This window comes from Poecilia latipinna, unplaced genomic scaffold (assembly GCF_001443285.1).
Source record: "Poecilia latipinna isolate Pla-1442-1.1 unplaced genomic scaffold, P_latipinna-1.0 Scaffold63, whole genome shotgun sequence".
NCBI classification, from domain to species: Eukaryota; Metazoa; Chordata; class Actinopteri; order Cyprinodontiformes; family Poeciliidae; genus Poecilia; species Poecilia latipinna.
In genome coordinates this window covers 379440-402053 of record NW_015112679.1, presented here as the reverse complement: position 1 = coordinate 402053, position 22614 = coordinate 379440, and the positions used below count along the sequence as shown (strand labels likewise).

The 22614-nt window shown below is 36.9% G+C and overlaps 2 protein-coding genes across 7 annotated transcripts in view; both read right to left on the bottom strand.

Moving 5' to 3' along the window:
• Positions 1-9636, bottom strand: part of clocka (clock circadian regulator a) — a 40524-nt gene extending 30888 nt beyond the window's left edge. Inside the window, exon 1 of one of the 3 annotated variants that reach the window (XM_015058324.1) lies at positions 9424-9636. The gene's annotated coding sequence lies outside the window, so the exon portion shown is untranslated. The remainder of the gene's footprint in view (positions 1-9423) is intronic. The other 2 variants (XM_015058321.1, XM_015058341.1) reach the window with 2 other exon arrangements.
• A 3076-nt stretch (positions 9637-12712) lies between these two features.
• On the bottom strand, positions 12713-16986 carry nmu (neuromedin U). Of its 4 annotated transcripts, none has more exons than XM_015057873.1 (9): positions 16689-16986; positions 15870-15925; positions 15747-15794; positions 15605-15658; positions 15491-15520; positions 13830-13904; positions 13094-13147; positions 12967-13011; positions 12713-12865 (listed from the first exon to the last, which is right to left on the bottom strand). In XM_015057873.1, the coding sequence occupies exons 1-8, from the start codon at positions 16834-16836 to the stop codon at positions 12976-12978; spliced, it is 501 nt and encodes a 166-aa protein (XP_014913359.1). In that variant the 5' UTR covers positions 16837-16986; the 3' UTR covers positions 12713-12865; positions 12967-12975. The 4 variants fall into 4 exon arrangements, with proteins under 4 accessions (XP_014913359.1, XP_014913352.1, XP_014913367.1 ...); XM_015057866.1 differs by having other exon boundaries at positions 12713-12867; positions 12971-13011; positions 16689-16985; XM_015057881.1 differs by having other exon boundaries at positions 12713-12867; positions 12971-13011; positions 13830-13865; positions 16689-16979.
• Positions 16987-22614: the final 5628 nt, after the last annotated feature.

Below are 22614 nucleotides of genomic sequence, written 5' to 3'. Positions count from 1 at the left end.
TTTAAAAAATGAATTTATAAATAAAAAAGGGGGGATTCCCCCCCCCCCCCCTTTTCCTTTAAGTGACATTAAACTGTGTTTGATGATCTGAAACATTTAAGTACTAACAAAATAAATCTACAAGGGAATTTTCCAGATCACTGTAAAAGAAAGAAAAGTGACAAGGGAAGACGAGTGCGTAATCACAAGCTTCAGCTATGCAGAGGTATTTTACTGCACACGCCATGACTCTTGGCGTGTGCAGAGTCTTATCTCTGATAACTGCTTTGTCAACACAAATGGCCAACTACACTTCAGTACAACTATAACAAGAAGTGAAGAGTGGTTGTAAAAGCTTTTTATAAACTTCGGTTCTCCTGACAAACAAAAGCAGGCAACTGTTTGCTTTCAACTCCACAGAGTCAAGATTACAGATCACAAGAGATTGGGGGGGGGACTCAGGAAAATACCACATGTGGGAAAATTATATAAAATCAGCATTATGAGAAAAAATTAAGTGAATGTTAAAACATTTTCACAGCAATATCTTCACTGCCAAGTGAGTGTTGTGCAACCAGGAGAGCAAGGCTTGTATAACCATGACGTCATCTGTGATTCACTGACCTGCTGGCCCATTGACCTACTTTCCTCCTCCTTCTCTTCCTCCTCCGAACTAACTTAATTACAGCTCCACAGGCAACACCTTCTACTTTTTAGCAAAAAAATTAAATAAATAAATAAATAAATAAAAAAATCCCGGCACGCTGTCAACACGAAAGCCTTAGAAGTGCAACACATTACCTTGTGAGTACCTCAGGCATTCTGCATTGCGTGCTGTCGTTAAAACAGCACGACATACAAAAGGACTTCCTGGTGCCTCGAAGCCTCACCAGGAGCAGGTAAGTGATGAAGATGTGCGGATTGATGACACATCGACGATCAAGTGATTCAAAGATAAAGAGAAAAATGTAAAGTATTCATCACCCTGAAACACAACGACTGGTTTATCTCTCTTTTTTTGTGCTTATAGAGCGATGTGGGATGCTTCAAGTGTGTTTGCGCATATGTGGGTGTGTGCAAGCCTGCTCCGATTTAGGGCAGCAGAGCTCTGAGGATATGAGTCACTGAAGTGGATCTATGGTGCCTCTCGTCACGCATCGCACCACACCCAGGCCCAGCAACCGTGCCAACGGGCAACACCACGGCAACCGAGTAAAAATACCCTGGATGAAAGCCTCCGCAGCTGATACTCCCTCTGTCATGCAATGAAAACATGAACAGAACGCAGGGATCGCCACTCTGTCACCGACTTGAGTCACTATATGTGAAACACTGGGACACGTCCTGCAAACACATGCTTCTGTTCGGACACGGAGCAAGTCATTCTGCATCTTTTAGAAGAAACAAATCATTTATTACCAATATTGTTACAAAGTGTCTTTCTCTGCAAGAGGGAGTGGAGTCAATGTTAATGCCATAAATTATAAAGAAGTTATAATAACTTTAACAGATGAGAAATGTTTTCAAAATTCAAAAACAGCTCTCTCCCAAAACACCACATTACTTTCACTTTTGTTTGCAAATCAGCATTTGAGGGTTACTGAGATGTGCCTTTCATGTCATTCCAATAGTCAGAAAAAAAAATCTAATTCCAAAAGGTAACTTGGAAATCATTAAATAATTGTTAACGTGCATCAAAAATTAAACAGGACATAAAGGAATTCAATTTAAACCTTATTGGAATTCGACAGTAATTCATTAAATGCATATTTATAAATAGATGATTTCTAAAATACATTTGAAGTCACGTATACTAGTTATTTAGGGATTTAATAAATTAATTCATGATTTTGAAAATTGAAATTAACTATCAAACAATTGGTTTGTCAAATAGTCAGTAACATCTGATTGAATAAACCTTTACAATAACTTCACTTCAGACAAATAATCTACAGCAACTTTAGCTTTGGTCACTGACTCTGCCAGGCAGCCTGATGGATACAATGATATTGAACACATTACTATGAATAATTAAATAGTGAAATAAATATGTTGTTCTGTAAAGCAAACGCACAAATATACATGACATTTTATGTAGCTACATCTTTCCAACTAATTTATTTAGTAAATTATTTACAGTATGCATTGGTTTCATAGTCAAGAAACATTTCTGCAGCAGTATTAAAGTGTTACTTTAAATGTTTAATTAAATCAATTGTGGAACATTTAAACCTAGGCAAAAAAAAAAAAAAAAAAAATGTTTTTACATTCAAAGTTGAATTTACAGAAAGACGCGTTTTTAAAGTAGCATATGAAGGAACTCATATGTTCTCTGTACGAGAACATATGAGACCCGGGGCTTTGTGGACTATCAGTGAAAGTCCAGCATCTAAAACGCAAAAACCTGACACGTGCTGATAAACATCTTCCACCAAACAGTTGTATTAGGGTTTATCCTGGAAAATTAACAAAGAGAAATCACGATTATGAAAACATTTTACTAATACGATACTTTACTAATGTGGTTATGTTACAATAAGTCCAAATATCACTATTTTAACCAGATAACTAAAGATGTGATTCCCTGACTCTTTGGGAATACATCCAATACTTTGACAGTGCTCTTTTTTTTTTTTTCTTGCTTTATGAGCAAAGAAATACACAACTTTACCCACTGTCCTGCTGAATTGTGACACTATCCTACGAGTTAACACAGGGGAGCCAGCTGTGTTTACACTCACTGCACACACCTCCACAAAATACAAGAGCAGCCTTTGTCTTGGGTTTTGACTCAGCAACATACAGACAAGAACGGTTCAGGAGCCAGCAGTGGTGGCTGGTGAACGCCCCTCGACTGCTGCTGGCTGCACGTCTCCAAGGAGCGGGGGCCTCCGCCAGGGGCCTTACGCTGATGCCAAGTGGGTCAGTGGGGTTCAGAAAGATGACAGGCTCCAGGGAGGGGGAGGCAATAATGACTGCGGGTTGAGGACCACATGAGACTATAATCAGACTAAAACTTATTTTTAAACACCAAGCTAAAGCAGACAAACACAGACGGATCCCGACCGGAGAAGTAATCAGTACGCCGTAAACATGAGGAGCTTTTCAACCAATAAACACCTTCGTCTTTACTTTCCCCGCGTGAATAGATATTCCTCTGTGGCTTCCCACAAAGCACGTAACATTTTATTAGTCTCCGTGTATTAGCGTTCCAGGTCACGCTCACACTCACCCGTTTATTGAGTGCAGCTCAAAGTAGGAGAACATGTAGTGTTACACAGTGTTCCGTCTTAAAGTCAACATCATTCATACTTTAAATGATTTGTTGCCGTCACTGTGGAAACTTTTTTAAAAGACATAAGGAAAAACAAAATTTAGATTTTTAAATTACGACTTTTAATATAACTAGTCATGTATTTTCTAAACTTAGTATTGTATTGCTTTTATATTGTTGCAGGGTTTCTCCCATTGCATTATAAGCCTGGCGGGCCACCAGGCTTTACTTCTGCCCCCACCAGGCTAAACATTGCTTATTTATTTAAGTCTTTTTTTTATCTTTGCGTTTTTAAGACTTTATAGTTGGTGTTCAGGTGTTAATCTTCCAATCTTTCAATAACACATACTTATCAAGTGATATTTTCTAATTTCCTGTCAACTTTAAATGTTTTTTAAAGTATATTGATTAACTCAAATTTAATCAATATAGTCAGAATGTAATTGTTTCCAGTAAAAAAAAAAAAGTTGGAATGTTTAACGGGTCAATTTAATTTTTGCAACAATAATCAAACTATATTTCATTTTAGCCCAATTATTTAGCAGTATGTGGACTCAGTGGATCTCTTAGGAAACGTTCGCATGTCATTACCTTCCTAAAATAACGGCACAATTCATTTTTATTTATTTATTTATTAAAAATGACTTAGGCCATTATTTTTTGAAACATGATTGTGTGCTGGTTTATTGGGTCTTGCTATATTTACCCAGACTGCTCATGCAATATGCATACTTTGCAGTTTTGTGGCAAATTTCCACTTTGGTCGAATTTGTATTTCCTACAGAACGTCCTAAATTTCAAAACAACAGAACAACTTGCTGTTGTCTGGTGAAATCAACTAGCTTCTTCACCAACTCGAGGAAACAGCCGTACAACGAACCTTTAAGACATACACACACAAACTAAAACTGCAAAAGAATAAAATGTGCAGGACAGAAATGACCAGCACCACCTGAAGTCTAGCTCTTTTGTTTTTAGTATCCTGACTGAAACTTTATTTTAATAGCTTTTTACATATTTTGCACTTCATGCAACTTTATTTTAGCAACATCGTCACTTATACTAAAAACAGCCAACTTTAAATCTTCTTCACAAACACCAAACACTGTTATATGTGTGGCTTAATAATAGCAGAAAAAAAATTACCAAGAAAAGATTTTTGAGTTTTCAGCCAGCTAAGTCAAGCTGAAAGTTGTATTTTTTAACAGCGATTACTGCTGTTAAAAGCAGCTCCTCTTGAAGTTTTAGCTAGTAAGAAGACTTCCCCATACCAAGCATTTTGTAAAAGGTAAGCAGGCGATCTGATATGTAGGAAGACTGAAATAAATTCATCAAATCTCTTCTGATCAGGGACAGCTGAGCTCAAGTATTCAAACCACTTCGTCTAACTGTAAAAGAAACACATTGTCCAAAGTCCTGGCTTGAATTTGAAGGAAAATCTTATGAAAGAAGCTAAAGATTAGGGTGATGGCAAAGAGGCATTCCACCCTTAAAGACTTAAGAGCTCATTGGAAAAGATGAGATGTCATAAATACCAGAGGAACCGTGCAGGAAGCTCATCGAGAATTATAAAAAGCGCTTGATGTCAGTAGCGACTTTCCCACTGATGTTATTTTTTTTCTTCCTAAAAATCATACTTTTCAACATTTTATTTCTCATCAGAAAAACTTCTTGCCTGAATGAAAATAACTTTAAATGTAAAGACCTTTTACCCTGGCAAAAGGGTGATTGTTGTTTACTGTAAACACAAAAAGGCTGCGTCCTTCACTCTTCAAGTTTAATATCTCTCAGTTAGACAAGAAATCCTACAAATTAATGCAAATAAATAAATAAATAATGCTGCGTAAACCTATCTGACCAATATGAGCAAAAGTTAGCAAAAGCTTGACTGGGATTGACACAATCAGGGTGACATTTAGTGGGATGCATTATAGACATCTGAGGAATAATTTCTATTAAGTAAAGGGTCAAAAAAATAAATAAAATGTCCGCACACAATCCGACCTCTGGAAAAGTCTGTTTTTAAATTCATCGTTATCAAAAACTCTGCTGACTTTTTCCTGCCCTTTTATTAATATTTTGAATAAAGTTCAATGTAAAAGCTCTGTTATCAGTGTCACGCCTCAAAGTTCAAGGTCAAGTTCACTTTGTTAGCTAGAATGAATGCAGCGATAACACATAGAAAGCACAGTGCACAGTGGACTTTTGCTAAAACATTGTCATAAAGTGCAGCTAATGCTTTAAACTTTATTCTAAAAGGCACTTTGTATTATTTCAGAAAGATATTGATTTATGATTCAGCTCTAAAGCAGGTCATGTGACCCTGAAGCATAAATGATAAACTCTGACATACTTTAAAGGCAGACGTGTCACAATAAATTTTGATGGATTACACATTTATTGTTGTAATGGAAAGTGTGTGTTTTTAGATTATTTTCAAGTAATCTATTGATAATAATGACATAATTATAATAATGTATCTCAAAAACAAATAAACTTTAATTCTGTACAGAACACTTAATACTGGAACTGGAAGATATTTTAAATATATATATATAAATAACAACCAAAATTATGAATAAAAATTGCCCTTCAACATATGTATTAATCATCAGAAAGTAAATGATTATGCTCATTTTTATTTATTACGACAGGCTTACATTAAAGTATTGAAACTGCCTTCGTCTGAACTTTATGAGAGGATAGCAAAAGCAAAACTTGTCAACAGCTGAAACGGAGAGGCGATACTAGTTAAACACGATTGTCCGCATTATTTCAGCATAATGTGCGATCACAGAACACCGATCCATTTTCCTGCTTCATTTCACGACAAAACATTTGGAGCTCTGGTGACTCAGGCAACATCGCTCTGGGATTCATATTCATCAATTTCGTGACGACAGATTGTGGAGCAAAAATAGAACACAATGAAACATGGATGAAGAGCAACTCTGTCACAAGCGCTTGACGGATTGCAGTTCAAACAGCTTAATTAGCTCAGGCTAAGGGTCTCTGGAAATAAACTCCTTCCACAACAGCACATCCTGCAAGCAGCAGCACAATTCAGTGGGATTTTGTTTATTAGTCAACTCCTTCATCTCATGACAGAGTATTGTAGTCAGTTTTATTCAAGGGCTATATATACCAGAGCAGGGGTAGAAGTATTACTGAATCAGAACCAAAACATCTGGGTCATCTTGAGGCCTTTGCAGCAGTGCAAATGCAGAAGCATCTGATGTTATTCACACACATGTGTGAAGAACACATGTGCTGGAGCATTCAAAGCTAATCTGCTTCCAAACTTTGCAAGGTTTCCCCCAGGAAACTTGCTAAGCCTGGTGGTTGGATGACAGGACAGTGATTCATCCAGCGGTCCGTCGTGTTTTTGAGTTAAAAAACATTTAAAGTTGACAGGAAATTTGAAAATTTCACTTGATAATTATGTGCTATTGAAAGATTGAAAGATTAACACCTGGACACCAATAATAAAGTCTTAAAAAATACAAACATTTTAATAATGCTTAGGTAAATAGGCAATGATTAGCCTGGTGGGGGCACAAGTCCAGCCTGGAACACTGGGGGAAACCCTGAACATTTATATTATTCCTTTAGGTGCTTAATCACAGGGGCTCCTAAGACTTGAAATAAACTTTTACTATTGTAGCTCGCGTTTCTTTTTTAAACAGAACAAAGTATTACTTGAAAATGTGAAAAAGTAATGTTGAAACACAACAGTCCAGAAATGGTTTCATTAAATGAAGTGTTTACTTGACGAGATACAGAAATTTGCTCAGTTGAAAAAGAAAGAGAAAATAAAATGACCTTTGCCAACATTGTAGTAAGCTTGTTTCTATTAATAACTCCTCAGTGTCAAGATACAAAAGCTTTTTTTTTCTCTAAATGTCCATTGTTGGAAGTAATGATCCAAACATATTTGTGATTTTATATTGAACTATACCACATTTTAGAAAAAATATGAACCCACTTTGTAAGAGTGAAACTGAAAAATTTATCTACACTGCTTAAATGGTGTCAAAAATTAGAAAGTTAAAGAGACACTACACACAACATGGCAGATTTAAATAAAATTGTATTAATTTATTTAAACAGCTTCTTTCACCACTGGATTGCTGACATAGAAGCAAAAGAGCCCTCCCCCTTGTTTTCTTCGACAGAGAAGAAATAAGTGCTGACAAAGTTATTAAGCCAGACTTGTTATGTCTTGGAGATCAAGAAGATTCCCTTAGTTTTCAGAAAAAGGTCAGCCTGACACAAACAATCCCTTTCGTGTGAAAGAGATCTCTCTGCAGGTAAAGTACTTGTCACACTACAAATTCCTCTCAGAGTTTCAGGGCATACAAGACAGGAATGACTAGAATGGTTCAACTAAAAGTCTAGCTGGCATATCTTATTCACAAACTCAATTTATAAGAATATTCTAAAGGTTAATACTTTATTTGAAAGTACTCTACATAAAAAGACAGTCATTTCTCTCTACTCCCATTTTTAAATTTTTAATCTGTACTGGCCCAACATATAAGCAAACAAAGCACTTTGCATTAAGGTTTGAAATGTTTTTATGACAGTGACACATCAGTGGTAATTAAAACAAGTCATGTGATCATTTTTTAAACAACAATTTCTCTAAGTGGATAAGTATTTAATACGTCCACCAATTAGTCTGCTCCAGGCTGGTAGCCTTCTTTTTTCATTTAGATTTTAAGCTACTTTGCCTTTTTTCTTTTAAGGGATACAACAAATAAAATATTTGTAATATATGTTATAGGCTCTCTGATGGAGTTTTGAATTCAACAGAAAAAAAGGAGGGAATTGCAAGATTAACCACATTTATGGCTTAACTAGTAGTTCTCAATCTTGGTCTTCAGGAGCCACTATTCTGTATGTTTCAGATGTTTCCAAGCTGTCGCACACCTGACTTAAATGAATGGGGGATTAATAGGCTTCTGCAGGACTTCATAACATGTGGAGGTGGTAATGAAGTTATTAGACTCAGGTGTGCTGGAGCAAAAAGTGTCTAAAACATGAAGGACAACGGGACCCGAGGACCAGCATGGGGAACTTCTTGATTAAAGCAATCTGTCAGTAACCTTTTAATTGTTCTCAAAAAATAAATTAAAGTATATTAACACAACTGATGCATTTAGAGACTGGTGGACATTTTTGTTTTGAGTCATTTGTTGAGTAAGGTGTTATTCTGATTTTTAGTATTGAAATAGTGCACTTTCCAATAGATTCAAGCAATTAGTTTTCAGTTGTAAATGAAAGTAATTATGCTCGACATATAAACTTTTAACACGGGTAACATGAAGGGGATGTTAGTAATGTGGAGGTAATTGATGGTAGTTGAAAGTCCCCTCCTGTTTGGGGCCCCAGATAGTTTTGGACCGGCCGTGGATACCCCCATTCATTAGCAGGGGATCTTTAAAATCAAGGAAATCAAGGACCATACAAGAAACAGCTGCGTTGACAGGTTAAATAGCTTTGGCGTCTGAAGTAATGTGATCATTTACTGTCTGTTGGAAAAACCTATGACTTTTAGGTGCAAAGAAAACAAAGCAGCTGTAATTAACGTGAAGGGAAACGGGCTTGCCAAATATTAATATTAAACTGGACTGCTGGTTATGTAGTCGGAGAGCTAACTGAAGCCTGGTCTGCATGAAAGTTTCCGATAAAGTATCCGTCCATGCCCTGAAGCCGGCCGGCAAAACCGGGAAGAGACTGCTGGAAGGCTGCTGTCGCCACCTAGCTTACCGGCTAACGACATTTACAGCAACAAAACAATAGCTCCATAGTTTAACACTGCGATAAATGGCACTCACAAGTACATAATATTAAAGTAAAATAGTGAAAGAGACATTTTTACAAGCGGCGAGTAACTTTAACATGAAATATATTGCTTGAATTTAACTCGTACGCCAAAAGGAGCTGTATGCCAGTTAACCCAGTGTTAGTCGATGCTAGCTGGCTAACATGCAGCATTAGATAAGAATGTGGGTCACTGGGCCTTCAGCCGGTCTCCGCTTCTAAACGGGAACAAGCTGGACTCTTTCTTTTTAGTCCGCTCAAGCTTGCTAAAAGTGGACGTGGAGCCCGTCGATATAGATGCGGCGGTCCTGGAGCAGCTTTGTTGATAAAACGGAGACACTTACCTCCGTGGAGTCCGGTCTTTCATCGGGATATTCCTGCACCCAGTGGCGCTGCTGGCGGTTGACTGCGCAGACTGAGGAGGCAGACTGACTGGAGTTGGAACTGGAGCCAAAACGGCCTGCCGGCTGCCGCTGTTCTCCAGAAAACACACACACGCCTCTGCGAACACCGGCACACTGCACACGCACTTTTAATTAAACTGCTTACACCTTCGTCACTTAGCATAATGCACTGTTAAACATCAGTTGTAATTCAGAGATTTTGAATGAAACCATTTGTAGACAATTAAAAATTATTTCGCTAACTTCTCTTGTCTCTTTTTCTTTATTACTTTTTTCTCTTTCTTTCCTTCTCTCTCCTTCCTTCTCATCGCCATTCACAGTGGAAAATTTCTGCAGCAGACGAAAATGCACAAAGTAGATATTTTATCATACTGCGTGTAGATTCTGTTATTTCTGGATATATGTAAGGTTCTAATAATACATTTAACTTTAACAAAGTAGGTTAGAGTCTGTAGGTGTCTTGGCAATTAAACTGTTGTATTTTTAGTGTTTCCCCATCTTCAGCGTGGTACCATCACCATGGCAACAGACAAAGCGAGGGGAGTCGCAGTACTCTGTTTGACCACCATATTTAAGTGGATAGGGAATATGGCGCTATTTCAATTTTTTTTTAGAAGGTTTTAGAAACCAAAGGGAAAAATAAGCCACTATAATTTATTTATTCTCCTTTAAAACTTGTGAAATATTCCATCTTAAAAGCTTCACTTTATGTTTTTCTCGTTAAGAGTTGAGGACGACGTGACTCTTTCCTTACTTCGAATTGTTTTATATGTATGTAAAGATGTATTTTTAATAATACTTAGACTTACAGCAAGAATCTTGGAGAGAAAAAACAACTAAATGTTTAATTATGCTGCCGCCACTATGACTCAATGCGTTCAGACAAGATGTCTGCAAAACAGTATTTCATAGCTTAAAAAGTTCTATTTTAGTATCATGACTGTAGCACCGTTTCCCACTTGTTTCTGTGTCCCTTTTGTGGCAAACCACAGAGGTGGTAAATTCTTTTGGCTATGTTTCTTAGTAGGTCAAGAATTTTGGTACTTTCCCATAAAAGTCATGTCAACAGATCCTTCCACCTGAGCGATGAAACTTTGCAGCGACTTGTCTGCGTCTGTCATTAATGCGTTTCTTGCCAAGGCTATCAGTTTAAGTGCACCACCAAGTCTTGATGGGTCTTTTTTTTTTCTTGTGCTTTTCCTACTTTCAAATGGAGGATTGTGCAATTGTAGGGATATGGTTTTACAGCCTAACTCTGCTTTACACTTTATTCTGACATGTTGTGGTTCTTGTTCATGGTCATGTTTTCACCAATGTCCAATATCTCTGAAGCCTTTACAGAACAGTTTCATACTGAGATAATTCACATAGATGTGGATTACATTTACTTATCATGCAAATTTAGGAATATGCCGGCCACACTTTTCAGATTTTTTGTAAAGTATTTTTAAACCCTACTATTGTTTCCCTTCCACTGCAAATTTTACACTACTTTGTAATGGTCTCTCACATAACAACCTCAAACAACACATTGACAATACAATACATACATGTATACAAAACAAGTTTATGGTTATAATGTGACCTAAAGATCACATGGTAATTTTACAAGGTACTGTATATTCCAGTTCTTCATTTTCAGAGAGATATTAATGGACTTTTTCTAGATATAAGCTCCACTATGCTGCACGATACTCTTTTAGTCATGTGCTAAACTTCAGCCTTTCAAAATGCAGAAATACTAAATATAATATATTAATTGAACTTCAAAATATGTTGTTTAAGTTGAAAAGACTAACAGAAAGTACTTATTTTCACTGCAAAAAAAGTATTTTAAATTGCACCATAGTCACAGTACTAGAAATAATGTTAAAATATGACAAGTGACGTCCACTTTAATGAACAGATGATTCATTGTGATTGTCTCAAAACAAAACTTACAGAACATTATTTGTCTGACTGGACTTGCAGTAGTTGGCCAGTAGATCCCAGCGTAGGGCGTATATCCTGAAGATATACGCCGAAGAAAACCTTTGTTTTTTTTCCCCACATTGTCCAGTGACCACAGCTCCGTAATTTTTAATATAAATTATTAAACTTTTATTAACATCCTGGTTTGTTTCCTTCACTGCAGGCGTCCAAGGCAAACCAGTATAATCCACCAAGAGGAAATGACTAAAACAATGCTATTTTTGTGGCTAAAAAAAAACAATAGTTATGTCAACCACATCGCAGTGGAATTAGTGTATTTAGCTCATACATACAAACTGCCAATTGGCGCCATCACTTCCCGGGCCCCAAAGCAAACAAACAAACAAACAAAAAAACAACAAAACATTCATTTCAGATTTTGAAGAATAAAACCATAAAATTATTGTTTAACGTTTTTAGCAAGCTTTATCTGTTATTTAACATCAAAAGTGTCTGTAACCGTTTTTCTTCCTGTTTGTTTTTATTTGAACTGAATTTAATATTTTGCGTGTACAGTGTGTGTACACGCAAAATATGCGTGTACACACACTGTGTGTACACGTACAGTGTGTGCGTGTACACTAGTCATTTATAAAATGAAATAATTGTTAAATAACATTAAAGATGTTATTTTCTGGCAAACCTTCTTTGCATTCAGATTGTTGGGTTTTTCAAAGAGTAATTTTAAAGACATTCCCCAAATGCAACTAACAAAGTCCTTGATTGTCTGAAAACAATCCTGATTCATACATGTGGTCATTTATGAAGAATTACATTCAAGGCGTTTGAATCATTTTAGCCACTGCAGTACTCATTTAGAGTTGAATTTGGATAAAAATCCGTGTAATATTACTCATACTTATAATAATAAACAACTGAACACTTTTGAAAATTGTCAGTAAACTTAGTTTGCAGAGGATGTTGAATGATTTTAGGCACAACTGTTGGCAATCTCACCAATAAGCAATCTTTTATTGTAAATATAACACACATCGATAGTGGAACGATGGCGGCATCTACTGCTGGTAATAATAACTGCGTATTTAACTTATAAAGTCTGTAAATAATGTTAAAACACACAAATTAACTATTTAGCTAAAGGAGAAGAGACTCCAAACGATTCAAAAGCAAGATACTTTTATGCTAAAGTGTATAGTTTTGTGTATTTTCCTCCAACTTGTTCCAAATACAAAGACTGATGCTGGAATAATATGTCACGACTCAAACTTGAACAACCTAAATGAATCACACGAAATAAAATCTGGACAAATGAATGGTAGTTTAATTGGTATTCATTGTATAGTTTCAAACATCAATGTACAGCAGAGTCAAAGGGCAGTGGCAGGCGTCCGGATCACTCAGTCATCGTGCAGTGCGGGTCCGTGTCTCTGTACATTCGCAGGCGGAGTTTCTGTAGCATATTCACACACAGAATCAAGTCATAATTAAAAAAAGTAAAAAATAAAAATCACCATAGGTAAAACTTCTGACATATATTATTTGCGATGTTACCTTTTTTTTTTATTCATATTCCAAAGACCGTTTTCCATTTCGTGGCTATAAGAGCAAAAAGAACCTTATCATTTCTGTTATTTAATGTGCAGCTTTTACTTCCTGTCAATACCTGACACAAACATACCCGATAGAGGAAGTAGCCTCTGCTTTCAATTCCACCAGGTCCCTGGAGTTCAGCCTGGATGGACACACACACACACATACACACACACACAAAAAAACCCAGCAGGATTTAACCTTCTGCACAAAATGATGATGGATTTTGTTGACGTAGAAAACATTGTTTCTCCACCAGCAGAGGAAATGGCACATACCCACTTAAACAGTCACTCCAAAGCAGTGTCCACGTTCCTCATACACATTTGCTCTCTATCTGCTTTGTTTGAAAGCAAATAGGGATGTGTTCCCCTTCCCAGCAGCACTCGTTTTTAGATCGTAATTACTCTCAGCTTGGAAAACACGGCTAATGCAGACTGAACATTACTGACATTACATGACATGACATGACATGACATGATGTGAGCTAAGGATCAGGAAAAGGCATTTAAAGTCCACAGCAGAATGAAGCATGTGTGCTTCGGTATCAGCATCTGCTGGCTGTGCGTGTTGCAGCTCTAAGTTATCTGAAACATAATACACCTACTTTTAAAGAAAAAATTTTAATTACAAAAAAAAAATCAGGACAAGAGGTGTTGAGAAGTCGAGCAAATAGAGCAGTTTGCATCTGTGGTTGCATTTGATTTCTGCATTCAGAACACAAAGTATTTCTCAATTTCATCTAAAGAAGTGGATATCAGATTAGATTCTCTTTTGCAATCAAATAAAAACAATAAAAATGAAGTGATGTGAGTGGTACATACGCTCATTACGAGTCCTCTCTCTCTTCTGGGATGGAGCTGAGAAACGAGATGCAGAAGAGGGTGCAACTGAGAGTTCTGACAAACACACACACACACATGCACACACACGCACACGCGTGGAGAGGCAGACACGCAAACATCAACAGTGGAAAAGAGAAGACACCATGGAATGTACACAATTTTCTTTTAGTCTATACAGAAGAGTGTGCAACACAGAAATACAGATGCTTCAGGTCTGCAGTCTAGTCTGCAGGGAAGACCTCATGCTCTATTTGGGGTTTTATACCTTTATACTTATATTTATTAGGAGGAGGTAAGTGAATGTGTACATTTTCATGGGATGGCCATAGCTAAACAAAGTGGAATGCCTCTTATGTCTTTATGAAATTAAGCAGCCCAAAAACTAAAAATAAATTCTTTTCTGTTTTTTTCTCTCAAATCTCTCTAAAACAATTAGCTAAAACAATTAAACTATGGGAGGCCTTAAGTGCTGCAATTGACTAAATGGATATTTATGAAAAGAACCACAAATGCAAAGATGTGCCAGAAGATAAGAATTGTGGAAATAATTAAACATTTAAATTCACTCTATGGTTAAAACAATACCAGAATTTTATTGTCATTGTCAGAAAGACAATGAGATTGCAGTTCCAGTAATTTCAAATACAATGGTATTTTTATGTTTTTTTTCTTTTTAAAATTGATCAAACTATTGAATTGTAGTAACTTCTGTCAGCATTAACTATCAAAATCAGGGGATTGGCTAAAACTGCTGTGGTAAAAGGTAAAAGATGATTGGGCTAAAGCTGACTTGTAGTGCAGGTTTTATATATATATATATATATATATATATATATATATATATATATATATACAGGCAGCTCAAGTTAAGCATGCAACTGTTCATTGCTCTGATGTTAGAAATTATACCTGTAGCTAAATAAATGTAAAATAAATTACATAAAGGGCCTCAAAGCTTTTCATCCATTCATTGTTTGTGCCTGCAGGATGATGGGGGTGTGGGGGGATGAAAGGTTAGCATACAAAATCCATGCAAGAAGAACCCAGGTCAGGATTCAAATCCAGATTCGCTGCAAGGTTCGCTCCTGTCCTGAAGATGCAGGCAGTTATTCAAGGAACTTGACTTTTTTGAAGCTGTGATGCTGCCTTCCTGAGCAAAATGGTGTCCAACATGCATCACACTCATAAAATGAGGAAAGCTTCGTGAGAGGATTTAATTAGCATTCTGTGCATATTAGTACTGTGCTCCTGTCACCATGCATTCTGCAGCTATTTCTTTCTAGAAATTATGCGTGCTCTGGGGAAATAATATGCAAATTATCTGCCGCTGTTATCAGTTTCAGTAAAGCAATATCCAGTTCAGGGGCTTTAAAAAAATTACATGCAGGTCCCGTATAAAGTTGTTTTTGTTCAATCAAGCAACACACTGTGGCAGTGCAGTTTTATTCACTATTAATTTTTAACTTACCACCCCTTGTGACAAGAGATAGCCTTGTGGTCTGGAATAGTGAAATAAAAACTGCACATACAGCATAGGACGTCAAACATCAGGAGAAAAAAAAAAAATCTCACATGCAAACCAACAGCCAACATATTTCTAAATAAATAAATGCCATTAAGGAAGAAAAAAATTAACTCACCCTTTTACTGTTTTCTTGAACTCTCAGCTCCTAAAAATCCATAAATCTGATTACTGGTGAAGATATGTAACAGCATTTTGAGACAACGCAAAGCCAGCATATGATAAAAGATACCTTTGACTTCTGAACCAACATCAAGATACAGAGTTCTCCTATGACATCTGATGTCTGGAAAGCAAATATGGCAGCTGTGAGAAATTATTTTTAATGTGATATTTCCCTCTAAACTGAGCAAGCTGCTTCAGAGCTCACTCACCCAGTACTTCAGGTCTGCAGAAAGATAGGATGAGCAAACAGCATCTATCTGTGGAGAAGCACAAAAGATGAGGGGGGACTGAGCAGAGAAAACCGATTTAGAATACAATAAAGTAAAGTTTACCTGACGAAGTAGCTGCCTCTGGTCTGTTGTGGCCTGCTGAAGACTGACTGGGACACCTTTAATTTCACAGAACAACATAAAAACACTCAGTTCACACTTAAGTCAAAGAGTCTGCATCAGTACAGTGTTTTGATCCAAAACATGACAGTATGGGTCTTATTGAGCGAGCTAAACAGCTGCATTAGAGCTTTGTGGATGCAGTCAGAGTAGGAATAATCAGCATTTTTTCCTGTATGTTTAGATATGATTGCAGTGAAGGTCCATTAGTAGGTTAAGAGCTTCACAGTCAAACATAGAGGGAGATTGTATCAACATGACGCAAAATTATATCTGCTTTGACAAAAAAAAAAAGATCACTTATATATTAAAAAATAGCAATAACACCTCTATATTTTGTGTATCTATGGACAAAAAAATCCCCAGTGTTGACATTGACCTTAAATAATACAAACTCACTCAAAGGTCAGTTTGATAAAACACGATAAAGTGTCAGTCCACATCTGTACTCCCTTCAATCATTTTTGACTTCCTGTCAGTGAGTAAACACAAACGGAGATACTGTCTTGTCTTGTTTAGATAGATAGATAGATAGATAGATAGATAGATAGATAGATAGATAGATAGATAGATAGATAGATAGATAGATAGATAGATAGATAGATAGATAGATACTATAAAAGCAATCTAAAAACAATCATTATCACATTAATTGAAAAGTTTGGAGGTGTTAATTTGATTTCTCCAACAACAAAAACCATGCAAAACAAACAAACAAACATAATTGTTTCATGTCAAAAATAAAAATCTTTGTCAACCTACTTGTAGAGGCTGGTATGGTGAGGATGAACAGGACTGCCAGGGTGATGCTGGCCGTGTTGAGGGGACTCATGGTGCCGCTGCTGAGGCTGTGCAGGGTGCAGAGGGCTCCGCGCTGCTCAGGCTGGCTTTGGCTACTGAAGGTCTTCATCTCCCTCCTCTGAGTGGACTTTCTTCGCTGTTGTGTTTTTTTCCTCCCACTTCAAGCTCTTCTGACACTTTTTGTCTGGCGTCAGAGAAATATGAAGGCTCGCGCGCCCCGCACCCTCCACAGGGGAACGTGGCTGCGTCACTGGGAAGGGAGCCCCGCGCGCGCGTTAACTTATGAGGCTGAATCAACAAGTTGGCGGTGAAATGCTTCTCGGAACAAGGGGGTAAATTAGGACAAAATAGTGAGTAAATAGAAATCTGTAAGCGGTCAGAAAAGTTAATATAAACTTACAAAAACTGTTTTTGATGTCACGTTGCCACTGTTAAAAGTCCTAACGTCGGGAGCTTGAAAGTAGCTACCAATGGTAATTTAAAATAAGTACACAAGATATGTTTTACTACAGTGTGCCACTTATCTCTAAACTCAGATAAATGGAGCACTGGGTAGTAAACTGTTCGTTTAATTCTTATTTTTGTGTGACTTTACTGTTTCTTATACTATAAAAGTATATTAAGTGGTAGTATTTTGACATTTAGGTGTATATATTTGCTTCTTTCAGAGGATTTTCAAGCTCTGTGTTTTGCTGCAGGACAGCTGGATATACCATCACCACCATTCCAGTCAAAACTAGAGAGGAGAAAGCAAAAAAAAAAACAAAAAAACACATTGCTCTGCAGCCAAAAAGTGAGACTCATTCAGGTAAACCAGTCAACCCAAACTCATACTCAACTAAACATGTACTATGCCAAAGTTGTGAGATAACAATTACATTAGTGAAGCTCAGAACTTACTGTATAGCAGTGCTGTTTCAGAAAGGTAATGGCCCTCCTCCGTTTTTAGGTCAGACCACCAAACAACTATAAAAAAAAACTAATCGCATTATACTTTTGTTAAACTTGTAATATATTTAAATTACTTCATTGTATAGAGACTCATTATTAGTCATTATGGAATTACCTTATCTCAGCACTCAGGTAATTTGTTGGCCTTTGTGAAGCCATGCGTGAAAGCAGAGACACTCCAAAGTAGTTCTTTTTGTCAGGATCTTTTACGATAAATCAGAAAACATAATTATATATTTAGGGGAAAAAAATACACCACTGTGTAGGTGTACCCATGCAAAAAAGATAATGGAAATAGGATGAATTGATAGATGAATACAAAGTAAGGTGGATTAAGTTTATTGCTTGACGAATACAAGGGACTTAGGATTTTATTAAAGTCCCATGTAGAGGAGGTTTGGGAGATATGTAAGGAGACGTAAATGCTGCAAGATAAAATGTGTGTGTTCCAGGAGGATTTTGCATTCATTGTAATAAAGTATGTTGTCAGTTTCACTTATGAAGCTAATACACCATTTTAACCAACTGATTTCAATGCCTCCATGGAAAGAGAAATCTTATTTTGTCTAAAGCAAGCATAAAAGTTTTAAATATAAAAACAGGATACAGTTGATTGAGGAAAAGTGCCACAAGTCCTCCTCCCATATTAGCTTCAGTTAGAGCCGAGCATCTCAATCAAACATCACGTTCATCTCCACCCTTGTCATCCTCCTACACTACTGTCATAAATTAATATCAAACAGTGGGTCAGTGTGCAGGCCATAACCTGCTCGCTGTTAACGGCTTACCAAGACACTCGCTTTTCACAGATCGGTCACCAGATACCTGAAATCATAAAGTAAAGGAAATGTTTGTTGGCGTTATCGTATAGCGTGGTTGCTGCCTCCTGAAAGCTCATGGAGAAGGCAATCATTTGGTCCATCATTCTGGATTACACTTGAAATGTCATGACCTTTGGAGAGTTAAGTTGTTGTAAAGTTGTTTGGCATTTACATACGCTGCTGTAATTAGATTCATATCATTATTGGTTTATTGAATAATTAAAACCAAGAAGGTGTCTTCCAATGGGAAGGTTATTTGTGTGTGATTGAGACACCATTACACTTTGAAACCACAACACAGATTATGGGCTTCACTGTGATCTGTTTCTAATCCTCTTTCAAAGAAGGGAACCAGTAATAAACCTATGCAACACAACCGAAGCCAAATATCCCTTATTAGCCTTGTAATTAATCACTGAATGGGGATGATTTTTTTTTTTCTAAAATATTGAAATATTTTCAAAGTCTGGAAATTGAAAGAAAGGGTTAACAATGAAATGCCAAGTTTAGTTTATTTGACATTTTCTTTTTCTCTCTTTTCAGTTTCTGTTGAAATTATTTTCAAACACGATAGTTGCACAACTCTGTCAAGAAGTGGGTTTGAGGTGGTGAGGAGAGATGCAAGCTGAACCCAGGTTGTAGTGAAAATTATGAAATTTAATGAAAGAAGCTCAAAACAGTCCAGGATGACAGGCAGCACAGTGAGCAAAGGCTAAGCGAACACTGGTAGCAACTGACTTAATGACTGCGAACGAGAGCTGAGGTCGCCACAGGACTTCACAGTTCTACTGTGGACCAACAAGAGACAGAGGCAACAGGTGGACTTAAATACACACAGGGGTAATCAAGGGAACGAGACACACCTGGGAACAAACAAGGGCTGACAGAACACAGAGACTCAGGGAAACAGGACTAAACACAGAAAATCCCAAAATAACTAAACAGAAAAACACGGATCATGTCAAACTCTAAGTAGCCCACACATAAGAAGAGATCACTACAAATTAGTTTATAAACAATAACATGAGTTAAAATTTGACATTCCCTTTTTGGTAATGACAACTTCTGCACGTGCAGTGAAGTGTAAAACAGTCTTGCTCCTTCAGGAGGGGAGTTTTGTGCAGTGAACAGCCGTAGAAGTCATTGTACTTATGTCCATTCATACTTTCTATTTTTTTAAAAACTGTGCCTGCTCTGTCCAGGTCTTTCTGGAGCTCTCTTTGAATGCTTCTTCGTTCATGAACATCTCTTTTGATTATCGTTTTTTTAAACTCCTTAGTCAGAAATGGTATGAGGGTAAGATAGCCACTGCTGGTTTATGGTGAAATGATCTTCTTTTGACCTCCGGATTATGTCTTCAACATCCCTCATTATGAACATTCACAAGTTTAGAAATGAAGCTGTAACTATTTCCATTGGTGTAGCTGCTGTACACTTAATTACTCACCTGAAAAGACTTCAAGCCGCATGGCAATGTCACAGACACTGGAGAAAAATCGGCTGCAATCCAAATCTGTAGCTTTCTGTCACTTTGTGCATTGTACTGAGTGCAAGTCGGAGGAATCCAGAGATTTTCCCTACAGGTGCATGTTGTTTCAGATGTTATATTCAAATTACAACTTAAAAGGTCAGCCATATTTTGTGGAAACAATAATAATTCATTCGTGGTAGTTTGCTAAAATGTGGTACAAACACATAGAAGGTAGAGTGTTTTCTGTAATATATCACAAAGGGTTTAGCAGAAAATGGCTTCAGAATTCAATCAATTGATTGACATAATGTCATCAGTTCAGATCCAGAGTGAGATCCACCAAAACACATCCATGATGTTCGTGATTGGAAAATGAGCAGGATGAATGACTCATTAACAAGCCACATCCTCCTCCCAACACCATTTGTTAACTTTGTGAAATTTCCCATGCTTCCTTCTTTGTTGTTTTTCCAAATAAAGAAAACCACTTTGACCAGTATGAGCCAAATTATGTCACCAATATGCTGCAAATTATTCTATTACAAAAAGAAAGATTCCTTTATGTACAGTTTAAGTACAGTTTGCTTGATATGAAACATGTTCACTAAAAAGTAAAATATTATTTGGTCTATTATTGTGTAAGATGGAAGCTGGCACCTTCAATACAAAGCCTTGTTGTTTGTTTTACTTTCTTTTCTCTCATGTTTGCAAGTTTGTTTTGTCTCCTAAAAGGATGACAACAGTGCACTATCAGCGTCCTCACACACTAATAAATATGATCTGCACAATGCAGCAAATTCGACAGCAATTTTTTCTTCCTGATTCTTTCCCGCTGCAATCAAGTCCAGCTTTCATCGAGATCTAGGACCAGATTATCCAAATTTGGGGATTTATGACCATCAAAAGAATATTTTAATAACATACTGCCTGTATAAAGGATCCAGACCCACCTGCATTTAGGGACTGAAGGCTCTGAATACTGCAGTGTGCTATGATTTCCTGTTTATGTGATTAGTTATCTCTTTGTGCATCATGAGTTAATGGACATTAACACAGAGTGATTTCGTGCTGTGATTTATGTGGCACCAGATTTGCTGAATATTATACAATTTTTGCAGTATTACAGACGTGTGCAACGTGCGACATGTTGCATTAGAGGTGAGGGCAGACAATTACCTGAAGGACTGTATTTCTTCTTTTTTAATCTGGTACACATTTATTTTCATAAATAGCGGTTACTTCTGTAGAAGTAATTCAGAAATAATAAGCTCATTGTTATAGAGCTTTATTGAGTTCTTGGTGGTTATTTACAGTTTTTTTTCAGTCGCTTCTCAGTCACATACTCAACATTTGCAAAAAAGTAAATTAATTTCTCAACATCTAAACATCTGTGTAGTAAAACATGTCAGAGCCTCAGAATGACATGGCCTTGTTTCATTGTGTCAGGATATGACAGTCAGATTGATTAGTCATGTTGTCAATATGGCAGAGCACTCTGGAGGGATATTCTGTCATAAACTAAGACAGGTTTTAATGACAAGTACTGTAAATTGTAATTTTGGGAGATCAATGGTAGGAGATTGGATAAGAGTCACATTTGTGGTTTTACTGTAATTTGTTGACAGACTGTGTCATTGTGATACAGAAATTAAAATAGAGCACTGCAGAGCACAAAGGGAGAAAAAAACAAAAGTAGAAATGGGAACATAAGAAAATCTCCTTATGGAAAATATTGTTGTAGGAAAAACAGTTCGGTCTTCCTATGCTTTCCATCTCCATGCTGAGAAAAAATACTCAATGGTGTTAAAGATTGAAGAGTAGGGTGAGAAAAACGCAATCATCATCTTTTTATGGGTAGCAAACCATTGCCTGGTGATGTTGGATGCCAAGAGAGAAACGAACGGGGCATTGAGGTGGAAAGTCACCTCCATGCCAAACGGTAGATGTCCTGCACTTGTATAGCGATTTAGCAAGTCTGAGGACTCCAAAGCAGTTTACTCTACAATCAGTCATCATCCTATTCAGACACACATTCACTCAACGATGGTGGTGAAGCTACAGCAGACCGACAGAAGTGAGGCTGGCATTCAGCCAGATCACCGATAATCAGAAGCTTTACCTGTAAAGTACAATATAATCATTATTAAGTTGTACTGTCACTTATTTTCAATCCCTTTCGTAGTGTACTCTTTGTGAATACACTTGATATTTTAGATGAAAAACTTTTGTTATTAAATCACATGTGGGAGTTTAAGGACCAAAACATTCGAACAAGGAAATACCAATAAATGAAAGGTACTGCAAAATTGCTGGGTATATACAGTCAATAATGCAATAAATATTTTTTTAATATAAATCTCATAGAACAATAGAAAAATTGAAGAAGTTCATGTAAATGTAAAAATAAATAAGATTCCCCTCCATCACTAAAAAAGCCATTATGATATAAAAAAGTCATTATGAAATGAGTGACTATAGATCATGACAGAACTGTTATAGCTGATGATGGTGCTAAAACACACAGCGCTGTTAATGAGTGGCAACACCAAACGAGCAATGCACAGACACGCCACATATAGTCCTGCTGACGGAAGAGGAAATAGAAATCATCAACATAACAAATAACCCCATCTCTAATGCATGC

Bases quoted from the DNA above. Each gene is read 5' to 3' on its own strand.
- nmu (XM_015057873.1), bottom strand. From the start codon at position 16,836: ATGAAGACCTTCAGTAGCCAAAGCCAGCCTGAGCAGCGCGGAGCCCTC. The intron at 15,926-16,688 runs GTAGGTTGACAA...GTGAAATTAAAG, and splicing joins CACCATACCAGCCTCTACAA to GTGTCCCAGTCAGTCTTCAG. The intron at 15,521-15,604 runs GTATCTTTTATC...ATGGATTTTTAG, and splicing joins TGTTGGTTCAGAAGTCAAAG to GAGCTGAGAGTTCAAGAAAA.